The 17,172-nt window shown below is 37.8% G+C and overlaps 1 protein-coding gene and 1 pseudogene across 1 annotated transcript; both read left to right on the top strand.

Annotated features, from left to right (window-relative positions):
- The first annotated feature begins 454 nt into the window (after positions 1-454).
- LOC127941694 (claudin-4-like) lies at positions 455-1,423 on the top strand (annotated as a pseudogene).
- A 3,817-nt stretch (positions 1,424-5,240) lies between these two features.
- nf2b (NF2, moesin-ezrin-radixin like (MERLIN) tumor suppressor b) lies at positions 5,241-16,935 on the top strand. Its single transcript, XM_052537036.1, has 17 exons — positions 5,241-5,522; positions 6,060-6,166; positions 6,255-6,380; positions 6,478-6,600; positions 6,765-6,848; positions 6,931-6,999; positions 7,092-7,174; positions 7,255-7,330; positions 7,408-7,545; positions 7,628-7,702; positions 7,776-7,889; positions 11,688-11,810; positions 12,060-12,277; positions 12,800-12,902; positions 12,993-13,135; positions 13,218-13,368; positions 15,244-16,935. Exons 2-17 carry the CDS (start codon positions 6,077-6,079, stop codon positions 15,289-15,291), a joined length of 1,764 nt encoding a protein of 587 aa, XP_052392996.1. The 5' UTR covers positions 5,241-5,522; positions 6,060-6,076; the 3' UTR covers positions 15,292-16,935.
- Positions 16,936-17,172: the final 237 nt, after the last annotated feature.

A 17,172-nucleotide genomic window follows, 5' to 3' on the forward strand; every position in this document is an offset into this window, starting at 1 on the left:
AATATCTTCTATTATGTTGCACAGAGGAACATCGACATGAGGATGAGACTATTACAGAATCTTCATTTATTATCATTTATACCATATTCAAATGATTATGGCATCAGTTATGAATGGGATATAAAGGCCGCCTTAGTGGTCAGATCTACAAACAAATCTCTAAAAGCTTAAACAGAAAAACAAAAGCTTGAGATCGAAACTGCATCTGGATAGTTGAATGCAAGTGATGCATTAACACCTGAGCCCTTTTCAAAAGTCTCATGCAAATTCCCAAATAAAAATGGGCCCATGTCATCCAAGTCTAGAAGTTGGAATATGGTTAGTCTGTTAGCATGCAGACTAATGGAGACATGGTCTGTTTAACCGTATTCACCTCTTCATTCATTTTCTCTATCTTTTTAGCATATAAACATCACATCACTGTCCACTGTACACCATTGTAACTTCTGAAATGATGTGGGAGGGCTTTTGGAAGAGCTGCATGATCCGAAGCACAGGCCAAATGCAGTGCAAACCTTATGAGTCCACACTCACACTAGGCACAGATCTGCAGGCCGCTCGGGCCCTCACAGCGATGCCGATCCTTTTGGGAGCAGTGGGTCTTGTTTTTGCCTTCATAGGAGGAAAGTACACCATCTTCATGAACCAATTCAAAAGATCCGAAGGAAGAACCGCCACAGCAGCTGGCGTCACATCCATTTTTGCTGGAGTTCTCTGCCTGCCTGTTTCCTGGTCAGTTGTGGTGAAAGTTTTTTACAACCCACAGATGGCTGACTCACAGCGAAGGGAGATCGGTGGTGACATTTACATATGTCGGTTGGGGTGCATCCATCATCCTGATATTTGGTTGAGGAATGCTCTGCACCACCATCTGTAAAGACAAAACAGAAGATGACGGCAGTCGTTCAGTGAAGTATCTGATCGTGCGCTCTTTGCAGGTAGGTTCCAGAAAGGTGGGCTCCCACAGGAGGCAGCCCATCTCTGTGAGGACGCTGCACAGTGGCGCTCCATCTGTCAGGTCCCAGTAGAGTCAGAAAGCCCTTTTGAATCACGGCACACCTCCTTCTGTGGGCTCCCATGAGAGCAGGCCGTCAACTACAAAGTCTCAGCTTGCCAGAGCCGAATCGATGCCAGTCTGAGCAGGACGAGGGAGTGTCGACTAAGTCCCATCTGATTGATGATGGGTTGGATCAGATACTGGCCACCTCTGAATTGAATATGCTTTCAGACATACATTTGATTAATGAGGAGACACCGAAAATCCAAGATATGTATTTATTAAGGGATTTACATGCACTTGGGCAGTCATGTATTGCCACTGTGAAAATGAAGAATGTGTGATAAAAGTACTATATATGTTACGGAGCCCCGCACATGACATGCAAGAAAAAATAAATAAATAGTGAGCACGATTTACTAATTCGTTCCCTCAATGTACTAAAACGTGCACACGATTAATATTGCATTCCCTCGATTTACTATTGTGTTCACTCGATTTGCTAAATCGTGCGCACAATTTATAAATCGAGGGAATGCAATAGTAATAATGTGCATGTTTTAGTACATTGAGGGAACTAATTAGTAAATTGTGCACATGATTTGGCTTAATATTTATTCCTGCATGTCATGTGCGGGGCTCTGTAATATGTTATTAGCTGAACATTAGTTTTATTTAAAATTAATAATGATCTCATTTGCTTATTTAGTTTTTTATATTTATTTATTTAGAGAATTTGAGGCACTTTAGAAAGTGCAGCTGATTGAGATGAAGATTTGCACTGTAAATTACACTCAGGCCTCAGGAGTTATGATTATTATTATTGTTTTATAGTTCATTTTAATAGCTTCCATTCATTTTATACCTTAATGTGTGTATATTTACACTATTTAGTGCATGTTCCTGATTGTATGTGGTAAAAATGTTTTTCCATCATGTTATTTGAATACATAATGTCATTTACTCTACTTAGCTGTGTTCTCCTTTATTGGGTAAAAAATTAAAAAAAGACATAAAAACACATAGAACAAACATATACAAAATTCTCAGTTTCGTTTAAATAGTAGGTTGTCTTCCTGCTAGGAAATGAACATATTTCTAGTTGAAATAGTCATAAAAGCACAGCTATATGATCTTTGTCACACGGTGGTCTTCCAGAGATGGACAATGGTTCGTTTCAAATGTTACAAGGGAGGGAAAAGAACCCTCTGTTCATTGTTAACCTTCCATGTATGTCAGCTCGAGCCCTGAATGAAACGGCAGATCCAGGCCAAACCGGTTTAACAGACAGTATCACTTCATGAAAATTCTTTGCATTTTTGTCTGGACACAGAGTGTTTAAAAAGAGTCCAACAGAATGTGTTGTAGTGAAGCCTAAGCTAAAGAGATAAAAAAGAAAGGAAGAAGAAAAACTCTTAATATTTATTCATTTTGCTTAAAAAATTGAATTAGCTCTTCTATGTTATGAAATATAGAGTAAACACTTCCTGAATGCCTTTGCATACACTCTTATAATATTTGTTTAGTCACAGCACTGTTTCTCCCTATTCTGCATGTTTCTAAAAAGAAATGCAAAGCATAAATCGTAATATTTTGGAAATTGTTAATTCACTTACTCATGTATATTTGTCTCTTAAATATGGACGAATTGTCACAAAATCAAATGTATTGTATTGGTTTCTATTGAGTATGTTTATTTATGCACATATGGTATAGCGTTCTTGGATATTGAGTAACATTTTATTTTAAGGTGTCTTTGTTACAGTTTAATTATACATTTAAGTACTGTGTAATATTAATAAACTACATGTACTTACTATAAGGTTAGGGTTAGGATTAGGGTTTGTCTTACTTGCTTGGAATCATGCTTAATTAATTGTTATTATAATAGTAATTACAAGGTGTAACAAGGAAACCTTAAAATAAAGTGATTATGAAATTTTCTTGTAAAATAGCACACACTCACAATCTGTTTGTGTGTTTTATTTGTCGCATGACACCAACGGAAATAACAGTTTCGAAAGTTTAGCGGTCAGAGTATCGAGGAGTGGCAAACTGAAAGGTTAGATGTAACTAGGGAAAGGCAGATTTGTGACCACACACCTTCAATATTTTCTTACAAAATCCTTTAGGTTCATGGACTTTACTTGAACAATGTAAAGTTTTTCGAGTGAATGCACTGTGTACCAGTGCCAGGTTAAATAATTTGGTGCCAATACAAACAGATAGATCACGTTTGAACTTTTCTCTGTCACTAGCTTCTCTGGAGAACAAAGGTATTGTCAAAACAAGTGATACTATGATTTCTAAAAAAATACCACCACCTATTGGTGGAATAAGCTGCATGGATTCTTGAGAACATTTGGTCACCGGGTTACTCTTGTGTGATCTTAAAATCATGGATTGCATCTAAAACTTTTCTGATACAAATAAATGGGACCTGGAATGTACCTGCTGTCCTTCTTCCACTCCTCCACCTCAACTACAGTCACACATCTCCATTTCTGCTCGTCCTCCAGTGCTCTGATCATCTGCTCCAGCTCAGCCTTGTACTCCCAGTTATTACTGTTCCAAAAAGGGCATATCAAAAAGCCATGTTTTATGATTCAGGCTATTAGTTTTAACACCTCAAACATGGGTGAATCAAAATGTGGATTCTTTACTGTATGTCAGACTGATCCAGCAAATTCATTTCAACACTGTTATGGTTTTAATAACTCTGTAATAACTGGTTATCTTTATTACAACAGTCTGATATAGCAACATGACATCCAAAACAGGCATTCCTGATAAGAAAATACAGATTACATTTTGAAAGTAAAAGCCTAAAATGAAAACCCACAGCATGGTAACAAGCTTCAACAGTATTTTCATCTTGACTGAGCAGGCATTGCATAAGCTTCTGATAAAGTCCAGTTTTCATTTTCTTCAGCTTTCTTTTGTCATCCTTTGATTTACCAGGTTCATCACGTTCTCTTGTGCCCACCAAAAATGCAAGTAGAGCAATGCTTACATGTGCAGAGACCACATCGAGGACAGCGGCCTTCTCTCTGTCACCTCTGAAAAATGAGCTCACACACTCATCTGCCAAAAAGGGGGCACGGTAATCCAGCAGAGTTATATCCTGAGAAATCAAATTACACATGAAACTGTTTTACTGGGAAAAGTCCTATAGGGCAATTTCTTACAGAATATTTTTATGACCTCTTTACAAGTCCATACATTTATATGAGGTTTATATAGATGTTAACGATATATGTACACATACAGGAGTACTGCTGATTGCATTTGGATAAAATCATGTATATATATGCTTTTGTAAATATACAGAGCTGGGTTGATTACTTACAAATTGTAATCTGTAGCTGATTCCATAGTCACTAACTAGTATTAGTTAGTAACTTAATCCACTACATTACACACTTTAGGGAATATAATTAGACTACTTTTAATTTATTTTTTCCTAACTCGTTTATCACATTTATTTAAATAGGACAGTCTTGTGGCAATATGGCAGTGACATAAAAATACAAAGAGTAAGATAATTCATTCTATTTACATAAGAAATGCATTAAACGTGATACTACATCAAGGTTTCCCAAACTAGGGTTTGTGAAGGAACTGAAGGGGGTTTACGAGTGTAATGAAAAGCTTATAATTAATTAAATCATAAAAATTTTGAAATTGAAATAAATTATTTTTAAATAATTCAAATAAAAAGCTTATTGAGGAAATGAAATATTTTATTTTGTTTACATGTCGTGGGATCATAACCAACGCCAGAGAACTGCGAACATGCAAATGTGATACTTCAGGTGTCATTCAAGTAAATATTTTAGGTGACAAAAAAGTTATTAAGAAATACATGGTTAAATAACCAACAGAGTGATAATTCAAATAAAAATGAACGTGTTCATCAGTGGTTGATACTTCTTAAACTTGAAGTGATACTTGTAAATCCAGTGGTCAAATGCTGTGTATCCACCTGACCAGTGACTGGTCTCTGTGTGAATGGCTATTTTAGAAAGAAAAATTTTAATTATATAATCCATAAAAAAGAAACTGTAGATTGATCATGAGTATTTTAAAATGTTATTTAAACATTACACATTAAACCAATTTAATAAAACACATTTGAAAATAGGATCACCATGTAATTAAACATCAGTCCCTCATTCAAATGTTATTTAACTGAGAGCGTGCACTTACATCACTGCAGTATTGAAAATTCCTTAAATTCTATTCTTCGTCCTTCCAGTAGAGGGTGGCAAAGAAAATCAACAACAAAGTATTCCAAACAAACTCCCCACTCAAGAAAACATCAGATTTATATTCCACAGTCGCCCAACATATGGCTTAATAAGAAAATGGACGCTTTTAAAGAGTTTTAAACACTTTTCGACTGCTTTACAGAGATTTCCATGTAGGGGAGCAAACCAAATCCGGTTTGCATTGTTGTGGTTTAGCGGAGACTGGAAACTCCTCGCCGTGGATCGGGCCTATTTCAGCTCATAACCTATTCAAGGTAACCGATTGATATTTAGCTGGTTTCCTTCCTAAATCCTAAAAAATGTATATATATTCGCAGATATTTTCTTTACAGTTTAACTTGACATTTCGCCGCTGCAAACGGAGTAAATACGCTAGCGTATGTCTATCTTATGTTAGGGTTTAAGAAAGAAGCTCGAGCTTTGCTAAGTCTTATACTTCTTGCTGGCTCGCTTTAGCATGGCAGACTGTGTCTGACTCAGAAAAGGGTGAAGACTGATTTTGTTTTCCATGAACATGAATAAAAGTCGTTAATACACGGCATTGTAGGTAAAAAATCATTCGCGTGTGTGCGACTTACCTGTGGTCTTCTGACTCCATGCATCTTCAATGTGAATTGTGAAAGTAGCACTTAGGATAAATAGAAACATGTTACACTCATGATAATGCAAAGAAGGTGAATTATTTAATTAATAATTATTTGACATAAAAAAAACAACAACTTGGACTTGAGTATAAAGTACAAAGAGTACACAGTGATAAAGTACTTGACTTTCACCGTCTTTGTTTTCAGGTGCTTAAGGAATCACAATGTCAATTTTAAGTCTGAAGAAGAAGCAACCAAAGACTTTTAAAGTCAAAGTCAGCACCATGGATGCTGAAATGGAATTCAGTTGTGAGGTATGGAAACATATATGAAAATACAAAACTGTGATTTGGTTTGGTCTGCCTGTATAATCATGTTTTTTGGTTTATATGTGTCTTACAGGTCAAATGGAAAGGGAAGGATTTGTTTGACCTGGTGTGTCGGACCATTGGTTTGAGGGAAACCTGGTTTTTTGGACTTCGATACACAGTAAAAGACACTTATGCCTGGCTGAAGCCTGATAAACGGGTGAGATGTGCAGTGCAGAGCTGGTGCTGAGAGCATTATATAGTAATATAGGAATACCCTAACAAGTTTTTTGGGGGGGGGGTTTAAATCCGTCTAGGTTTTGGATCAAGAAGTTCCAAAGGACTCCCCGATAACATTTCATTTTCTTGCCAAATTCTTCCCCGAGAAAGTTGAGGATGAGCTTGTTCAGGAAATTACTCAGCACCTCTTCTTCTTACAAGTATGTGGGAGTTGTTCTTGTGAATCTGGCATGATTTCTCTCCGTGATGGTTTTATCTGCTCTACAGAAACCTCTTTTTTGGTTTTGCAATGATTTATCTAGTTTTCTTTGAGCAAAGGTCTTCTAGAGTTGAAAGACTCTTCCCATTTTATTTTTTTACCAAGGTCAAAAAGCAGATACTAGATGAGGAGATATTTTGCTCTCCAGAAGCCTCTGTTCTTTTGGCGTCGTATGCTGTTCAAGCCAAGGTAGGTCTCTGTATCAGTGTTTGATCTAATTATTATATAGTGTCTAATATTAAATATTTCCTGTTTGTCTTCCTTACTGTAGTATGGGGACTATGATCCAAACTTTCACAAGCCAGGTTTCTTAGCTCAAGATGAACTCTTGCCCAAAAGAGTGAGTAATGGCTGTACCACTTGAGAATGGGTTCCTTTATCAATCTCCAGCATCTGCATATATTAACCTGGCTTGTGTGTTTAATTGTCTAGGTGCTGATGCAGTACCAGATGACAGCAGACATGTGGGAAGAGAAGATAACAGCTTGGTATGCTGAACACAGAAACATCACAAGGTAAGACTGTGCATGTCCTGTTGTGTCCAAGTCAGCCGCCTGGCCATGAAAGGCACACTGTGTTTGTTTTGTGTTTGTAGGGATGAAGCTGAGATGGAGTATCTAAAAATAGCGCAGGATCTAGAGATGTATGGAGTTAGTTACTTTTCTATTACAGTAAGTCTCTATTTTTATTTATTCAAATATTTCTTTATTGGAAAAAAATAATACAAAAATAATACAAAATCTCACAGCAAAACAAGAGGGACACAGAGCTGCTTCTTGGAGTTGATGCTCAGGGTCTTCACATCTACAACCCCAACAATAAGCTTAGCCCCAACAAATCCTTCCCCTGGAGTGGAATCCGAAACATCTCATACAGCGAGAAAGAGGTTGGGAGGAAAGAAAATCCTGACCAAAAATAGAAATGAAAATACAAAATGACGTAAACATACCATATGTGTTTCTTCTTAGTTTACTATCAAACCGTTGGACAAGAAAAAGGACGTTTTTAAATTCTACTCCTCTCAGCTCAGAGTGAACAAACTGGTGAGTTACTTTTATAAGTGTTTCTGTAATAAAGTGTTTCAAAATAGTTGCTAATGTCATTTGTGTAAATTAGATCTTACAGCTGTGTATTGGGAACCACGACCTGTTCATGAGGAGGAGGAAGGTGGATTCCATAGAGGTTCAACAGATGAAGGCACAGGCCAAAGAAGAGAAGGCCAGGAAAAAGGTCTGTCATTTCACTTCCTTTCATTAGTTTAATGGTGGTTGTCATAAACCTGGTTCATTTATGATAAAACTTTGTGGCGTTGCATTTCTTAAGATATGTTCTCTTCAGTTCTATTGAATTATTAATTTAATGTTTATTGTGCTAATCGAGCATTCATTAAAGGCTTAGTTCACCCAATAATCAAAATTATTTCATTAATAACCCTCATGTCGTTGCAAACCCGTGAGACCTCCGTTCATCCTCGGAACACAGTTTAAGATATTTTAGATTTAGTCCAACAGCTCTCTGTCCCTCCATTGAAAGTGTGTGTACGTCATACTGTCCATGTCCAGAAAGGTAAGAAAAACATCATCAAAGTAGTCCATGTGACATCAGAGGGTCAGTTAGAATTTTTTTGAAGCATCAAAAAAAAATTTTGGTCCAAAAATAGCAAAAACTATGACTTTATTCAGCATTGTCTTCTCTTCCGTGTCTGTTGTGAGTGCATTCACTGCAGTGTAGTGATATCCGGTTAGCGAACGAATCACTCAATGTAACCAGATCTTCTTGAACCAGTTCACCAAATCGAGTTAAAACAAACCAATATCCCGGAGTAATTCATTTACTCAAACAGTACACTCACTGAACTGCTGTGAAGAGAGAAGATGAACACAGAGCCGAGCCAGATAACGAACAATAGACTGACTCGTTCTTGAGTCAAGAACTGGTTGCATCGGTTTTCGGATCACTAGTAGTTCTTTCGGACAGTTCGATTCAATAAACCGGTTGAAGAAAATGCTTCACTGGTTCTTTTGCACTCGACATATTGGCATCATTGGCGATGATTGCCCTTGATTCAAGCCTTCGGTTTACCCGCGCTCATAACACTAGCACAGAATCAATCACCAAAAGAATCAGTTCAGTTCAGACGCCCTGTGTGTCGGTCTGCTTCACGCTGAATCACACATGCGCAGTATCATCAGCTCCTCGGTTCTCGAATCAGACGCGTCTGACAGAAACTGTTCTTGACTCGAGAACGAGTCAATGTTGTGTTCGTTATCTGGCTCAGCTCGGTGTTCATCTTCAGTTCTCTCTTCACAGCAGTTCAGTCAGTGTACTGTTTGAGTACACAAATTACTCCGGGATATTGGAGTGTCAGCCACATTAAAAAAGTTAACAGCTTAAGACATTTGTGGATTAATGCTTATTGGAGACGTGAACCGTTTTAAACGATTCAGTTCGATTTGGTGAACTGGTTCAAAAAGATCCGGTTACATCAAATTATTCGTTCGTGAACCGGATATCACAAATTGCAGTGTTTTGAAATCTCACAACAGACCTCAAGAGAAGACAATGCTGAATAAAGTCGTAGTTTTTGCTATTTTTGGACCAAAATGTATTTTCAATGCTTCAAAAAATTCTAACTGACCCTCTGATGTCACATGGACTACTTTGATGATGTTTTTCTTACCTTTCTGGACATGGACAGTATACCGTACACACAGTTTCAATGGAGGGACTGAGAGCTCTCGGACTAAATCTAAAATATCTTAAACTGTGTTCTGAAGATGAACGGAGGTCTCACAGGTTTGGAACGACATGAGGGTGAGTTATTAATGACATAATTTTTTTTTTATTGGGTGAACTAACCCTTTAAATATAATATAAATATACCCTTTAAATATAATATAAGAACCATACGCCTATAAGCATTAACAAAACATGGAGGCTTAATATATACCAACTTATACGTTTAGCTTCAGTATGGGCAGGATAAAGCACAACACTGTTCAAAACTTTGGTGTAAGTAAATTTGTTACAGGTACACCTCAGTAAATTTAGAATGTCGTGGAAAAGTTCATTTATTTCAGTGATTCAACTCATATTGTGAAACTTGTGTACATAGACTGAAGTAGTCTAAGTCTTTTGGTTCTTTTAATTGTGATGATTTTGGCTCACATTTAACAAAAACCCACCAGTCTCAACAAATTAGAAAACTTAATGAGACAAATAAAAAAATTTTTTAGTGAATTGTTGGTCTTCTGGAAAGTGTGTTCATTTACTGTACATGTACTCAATACTTGGTAGAGGGTTGTTTTGCTTTAATTACTGCCCCAATTTGGCGTGGCGTGGAGGTGATCAGTTTGTGGCACTGCTGAGGTGGTATGGAAGGTTTCTTTGATGGTGGCTTTCAGCTCATCTGCATTTTTTGGTCTTTTCTTTCACATCTTCATCTTGACAATAGCCCATAGATTGGGTTCAGGTCTGAAGAGTTTGCTGGCCAGTCAAGCACACCAACACCATGGTCATTTAACCAACTTATGTTGCTTTTGGCAGTGTGGGCAGGTGCCAAATCCTTCTGGAAAATTAAATTAGCATCTAAAAATGCTGGTCAGCAGAAGGAGGCATGAAGTGCTCCAAAATTTCTTGGTAAACGGGTGCAATGACTTTGGTTCTCAAAAAACACATTGGACCAACGCCAGCAGATGACATTGCAGCCCAAATGATCACATACTGTGGAAACCTGATGCTGGACTTCAATCAACTTGGGCTATGAGCTTCTCCACCCTTCTTCCAGACTCTAGGACCTGGATTTCCAAATGAAACTTGCTCTCATCTGAAAAGAGGATTTGGACCAATGGCAGCAGTCCAGTTCTTCTTCTCTGTGTCTGTGGTTCAGCAAATTCCTTGACACATCTGTGTGTGGTGGCCCTTGATGCCTCAGTCCATTCCTTGTGAAGTTCACTCAAATTCTTGAATCAATTTTGCTTGACAATCCTCATAAGGCTGTGGTTCTCTCGGTTGGTTGTGGATCTTTTTTTCCACACTTTTTCCTTCCACTCAACTTTCTGTTAACATGCTTAGATACAGCACTCTGTGAACAGCCAGCTTCTTTGGCATTGAATGTTTGTGGCTTACCCTCCTTGTCAGGGGTGTCAATGATTGTCTTCTGGACAACTGTCAGATCAACAGTTTTCCCCATGATTGTGTAGCCTAGTGAACCAAACTGAGAGACCATTTTGAAGGCTCAGGAAACCTTTGCAGGTGTTTTGAATTGATTAGCTGATTGGCATGTCATCATATTCTAATTTGTTGAGATTGTGAATAGGTGGGTTTTTGTTAAATGTGAGCCAAAATCATCAAAATTACAAGAACCAAAGACTTAAACTGCTTTTTATATGTGAGCACTGACTTTATTTAATACACGAGTTTCACAATTTGAGTTGAATTACTGAAATAACTTTTCCATGACATTCTAATTTTTTGAGATGTACCTGTATATTAATAGATTTTTAATATAATACAAATTGTATTTTAAATAAGGACACAGTTGATCAAAAGTGACTTTAAAGCCTATTATTAGGTTTTAGATACTTCTAGTTTGATTATATATATAAAAAACATTTTCACAAAAACTTTAAGCAGCACAGTTTTTAACATTGATAATAATAATAAATAAAAGCATCAAACCGGCATGTTAGCATGATTTCTGAAAGAGCATGTGACGCTAAAGACTCAAGGAATTGCTGCTGAAAATTCAGCTTTGCCATCAAATAAATAAATTACATTTTAAAGTATATTGAAATAGAAAATATTTGAATATTGTGAAATATTATTACAATTTATTACTTTTTTTAAACTTTATTATTGATCAAATAAATGCAGCTTAGAGACCATAAGCGATGTTTTCCAAAAGCATTTAAAAAATGTCAATGTACTTGAATTAGATTTTGATCAAATTTGTCATATTGTATTATCTTGTGCAAGATCTGTCCCATTGTCTTGTGTGTGTGTGTGTGTGTGTGTGTGTGTGCTTAGGTTGAGCGTCAGATTCTTGCACGGGAGAAGCAGATGAGGGAGGAAGCTGAGCGAGCGAAAGAAGACATGGAGCGTCGTCTGTTCCAACTACAGGATGAGGCTCGAATGGCCAATGAAGCTCTAGTGAGGGTTTTGCCAAGCTTGAAATTGAGTGACGCCAAATACTTGACTTTCTTTTCCATGCCAGCCTGTAATATATGTCCTCATAGCCCGAGTGGTATAAAAGTATGTGGTCAAGGTGTAAATGAGAAGAACTGCAGAGCTCTTAAGTTTCAAACCATTGTCATGAACTTCCATCAGAATTCCATCCATGCTTTGAGACTCCCTGAGCCTGATTCCATAAGCCTTTCTTCTCTGTCTCCATCTCTGCAGCTGCGCTCCGAGGAGACGGCTGACCTTCTGGCAGAGAAAGCCCAGATCGCAGAGGAGGAGGCCAAATTACTCGCCCACAAAGCAGCTGAAGCAGAACAGGAGAGGCAGAGACTGGAGGTCACAGCCCTCAAAACCAAAGAGGAGAAGAGACTGATGGAGCAGAAGATGAGAGAAGCAGAATCTCTGGCGGTTAAGCTTGTTGAGCAGTCAGAAAGGAGGTGGGCCAGTAGGATTTTCAGGCATTGACACCAATTCCAGTCAAAATTCTGGATACTAATTTCACAGCAAAATGATTGTATTAAATGAATACACCTTTAGTTAAAAATTGCTTCATTGGACTAAAGGTTCGCTATGAAATGTCCTTCTGAAACACATGAAGACACTGAAGACAGGACTTACTGCGTCTAAAAATTCAGCTTTACAATTGCAGGAATAAACCTTTTTGATACTTTCAAAAACAATTACAATTCTTAATTATTAAAAAATTTTGGCCACCAGTGTAAATATCAATATAAATAAAAAACAATAACTTGTAACCTTCAGATATTCTCTCCTAATTAAACAAGTTTTTAAATTAATTATTAAAGTAAACACAAATTAGGAGCAGTGAGTGGTTTTTAGTATTTTAATGCTAACATACTTGACACTCAGTGCTGTGATTGTCCAACCAGAATCAATTATTACAGGCCAACATTTAATTAGAGAAGTTAAATTCGTGTCTTGTATTTTGTGGCATTCAGACTGAAGGAGGCAGACCACCTGAAACAGGATCTGAATGAGGCTAAAGATGCAGAACGGAAGGCAAAGCAGAAACTTCTGGAAATCACCAAATCAACATACCCTGTAATGTTGCTATGACATGTAACAATAGTATTCTGCTGTTTATTATCCTTATAATGCCTTAAAAACATGTCATTTGTATCATGCACTCAGTTAATAGCAGCATACTCCAGCCCTCCTCCTCCCACTGGGCCAGAGAGTCCAGATATGACTCCAGACATGGGCAGCATGTCCATCAAAATGGATTTCAAGGACTCCGATATGAAAAGACTTTCCATGGAGATTGAGAGAGAACGGTATGCACTTGATCACTTTCTGTTTAAAAAGCTAGTTAAAATTTAAACTGAATATATGCTTCTGTCTCCTTGTGTGTGTCAGGCTGGAGTACATGGAAAAGAGCAAACATCTTCAAGACCAGCTGAAGGAGCTCAAATCAGAGATTGAATCCCTGAAGTTGGAAGAGCAGCAACAGGCTGGAGTCTACAGTCTCAGGAGTTATGCTGAACCTCCTTATATTCCCCACAGCAATGTGAGAAACACTCAGACGTACTGAACGAATTTATTGGATAATGGGTATTGTTACATGATTAATTAATATATCAAACATTTTGGGGTTAAATTTCTAACTAAAATAACTAAACCTACCATTCAAAAAAGTTGGGGTCAGAAGGATCTTTTGAATGAAATTAATACATGTATTCAGCAAAGATGCGTCAAACATATCAAAAGTGACAAAGATTTTTTGAAAAGGTTACGAAACGTATAATTACAAATAGGCTGCCCTCAATAGTCGACTAATCGTTAGTGAGAGTAGATGAGAATTAGTTGACCAAAATATAATTAGTTGCTTAAAATCCAGGGTCAAAGTCACACAGTGACTAACAGATCGTTAATGGCTAGTCTTTGTTAATACAGTACATCCATGGGCAGGACATCCAAACTCTCGACTATCATTCATCGACCTCTCAAATATGGCTTATCTGAAATATGTAAGTATTATTAAAGGGGGGGTGAAATGCTATTTCATGCATACTGAGTTTTTTACACTGTTAAAGATTTGGATTCCCATGCTAAACATGGACAAAGTTTCAAAAATTGTGACAGTGGCATTTCGAAGATGCTTGTTTAACAAACAAGGCCCAGTTTTTTTCGAGTATGGCTCTGTGTGACGTTAGATGGAGCGGAATTTCCTTATATGGGTCCTAAGGGCACGTCTGCCGGAATAGCGCGTTCCCGTATAGCAGAGCACTGAGAGCACAGACATTCACTGATCAGAGCGAGAGCGTCGCGAAATGTCACAAAAGGAGTGTGTTTTTGGTTGCCAGGGCAAGACAACCCTGCACAGATTACCAAAAAAAAAAAACAGCATTAAGGGACCAGTGGATGGAGTTTATTTTTACAGAGCATCAACGTAGTTGTGCAAGTGTTTTTGTTTGTTCCCTGCATTTCAAAGATGCTTGTTTAACAAACAAGTCCCAGTTTGACGACGGATTTGCGTTTATTTCTTAAGTTTATTTCTTAAGGATGATGCAATCCCAACGAAAAAGGGTCACGATCGTGTGTTGGAACCGCAGGCGGTGAGTAAAACTGCTTAAAATATCTCTGCCTCCTTGTTAGTGCATCCGCCTCCCATGCCGGAGACCCGGGTTCGAGCCCCGCTCGGAGCGAGTCGTTGCTGCTGCTGCTCTCGTTCAGTTTCAGCCTCGGGATCTGATTCTGGATCATAAATAAACGGCTGAATCTGACTGAAAGCCATGGTTTGTTTTGGATGATGGTTTTTTTTTCCTCACCGTAATGTCACAGCTTCCAAACGCTCTCAACGCAAAAGCCTACTGGCGCTCGTGATTCTTTAGCTCCGCCCACACGTCACGCCTCCAGCCGGTCGTGTTTTTCCGGGAAAAATCAGTACAGACTATCTTTCTCTTATGAATATAATAAAACTAAAGACTTTTTGGAGTTATGAAGGATGCAGTACTACTCTATAGGTACTCAATATTAACAGGATATTGAGTGAAAACAAGCATTTCACCCCCCCCCCCCCCCCTTTTACTTTACATGGCCACTTAGTCAAATGTGAAATTTGCTCTCTTCAAGTGTCTGTTCGGAGTGTGTCTGAACAGCAGCTCGTTTACTGCAGGACAGATGGAGGCACCGGTGTGCTCGCTTGCTCTTAAAATAATCCCTAATTTAGTTTATTTGTGTGCACTCACAATATTGCGCTTTTGTAAAATAATGAAAGCAAACATAATGTACGTTCTCCCGTCTCTGTGTGTATCTTTGCCCTACAGACTTTAAAAACATATATATATATATATATATATATATATATTTATATATAGAGTCGGGGGGTGGGGGGGGGTCCTATCCTGAAATGTTCTTATTCTGCCTTGTCTGTCTGTTGCAGAGAAATTCTGCCTACATGGCTCAGATGGCCTTCTATGAGGAAGTGTGAAAGAACAATCCAGTCTGTTTCAGGAGCAGTTTGCAGCTATCACTGATGCATGCATGTACACCAAAAATGCAGCAACCTCATATACTGTGCTTTTAAAATTAATATATTTCTTTTATGTTTTTGACTCTTGCAGTTTGCTTTTGTCTACACCTCAAGTCCTGTTTTACTGCTAGCACAAATTGTTTGGCACTTTCAAGCACATGAGACTATGTTCACGTGCCAGAAATATTTGCTGGAACTGCAAGGTATTAAGGGACATTTCTGATACAAATAGTAGCTTTAGAATTATCATATTATTAAATGATGAACACAAGTATGTTAATAAGGTTGGAACGGCACCAGAAACACTAGGACTTTCTATTCTTTTCCTATGGGATGCTTGATCAGTTTAACACTAGGTGCCTTTAACACATGCCACAGATAGTGGTTTTAACTACAATATCAACGAATTTCAATTCATTTGATGTATTTGAATCTTTTGAACTGTGGATTGTGTACTTGGTCTATTGTTTTTTTTTTTCTCGAATATGTAGATGATTGATATTTTCCAGTACACTCCAGTGCCTTTTTTGGAAAAGCTTGCACTACTCATTGAGCTGAATGATTCTCTACTGATGCACTCTTTCTTGCGGTATGACTAGTCTTATAACCCGCTTGACAAGTGCGTCAGCTGTAACTACTCTATCATATTCAGGAACAGAGGTAGATTGATGGCCTCTGTTTATGAATGTGCTGTACTCATCCATTTTGGCTGGAGTCTCTGAGTGTTTTTTGAATCCTTGACAGTTTTTAGTTGATACAGGCAGACACAGGCAGATTTATTGGTTTATCTACCGTTTTCTGTTCCTAAATCAACTTATGCTTGGACTTGTTATGGTTAAGAGCCATTTTGCCATTTGAGCACATTTACATCTTAGTAACATTTCAGATCTTTTTTTCCCCCCTCCAATATTTAAAATATTTTTTTCTTAGAGAACGTCAGAATGTCCTTTGTTTCAAAATGTAAAATGCAATGTCTCCAATTACACAGGACCCATATATTTTGCACTCATTTTTAAATGTTCTGAATGCTTTTGGGTATATAGACAGTGAATTTGTTGCTGAAATGTTGATGCAAGACAAACCTGCATGCTCCTATATAAAGGGATGAGTAGTTAATGATGTTGGAAGGTTGTTATGCCTCATTATGTTACAGCGGATTGTGCATTTAGCAGCATTAATGGATTTTGGAGCAGTATCTTTTTTAAATACACCTCATGCATTGCTAAGTCTTAGTTTAAATAGTGCCAGACATTCCTGTTCTCGTCAGCATGACTGTGTACATTAGCTTGAGATGTCATTTAGACAGAGTGACTTCACAAGGCAATTGTTCATGTTTTAATGAATGCCATCCAAGTTTGTGTTTGTCTTTATCCATCTCCACCGCACAAATAAGCTTGTTTTTTGGATTTCATAACATCATCATCAAGGTCATTTTCACTCTGTGTTTGATTGAAACACCTTTCTCAGCACAAGCTGCCTTTGTGTAATATGTGTGCCATGGGTTCAGACGCCGATTGTCCATCTGAATGTGGACCTACAGCAAACTCGTGTGCAGTGAATTGTAAACTGATACAAATAAACTGCAAAGATGCATTTAAGAGATTTAGTTCTTTGTGTTTGTTTTCTGATGCAGGAACTGTGGAAAAAACTAGAGACCAAAACATAAAAATCCAATTTGTACGTCAAACCATTTATCTCACACTTGTTTGTTTATCTACAGAACATCCTGTGCTTCACGGTTTATCTCGAGGTGAAAGAACAAAATGAAAAGAGTCTGTCTCTGGACAATAAGAGAAAGTTCTGGTCGCTGGCAAAAGGGGGCGAACTAAACCACTTTTT

This window comes from Carassius gibelio, chromosome A21, assembly GCF_023724105.1.
Source record: "Carassius gibelio isolate Cgi1373 ecotype wild population from Czech Republic chromosome A21, carGib1.2-hapl.c, whole genome shotgun sequence".
Lineage (NCBI taxonomy): Eukaryota > Metazoa > Chordata > Actinopteri > Cypriniformes > Cyprinidae > Carassius > Carassius gibelio.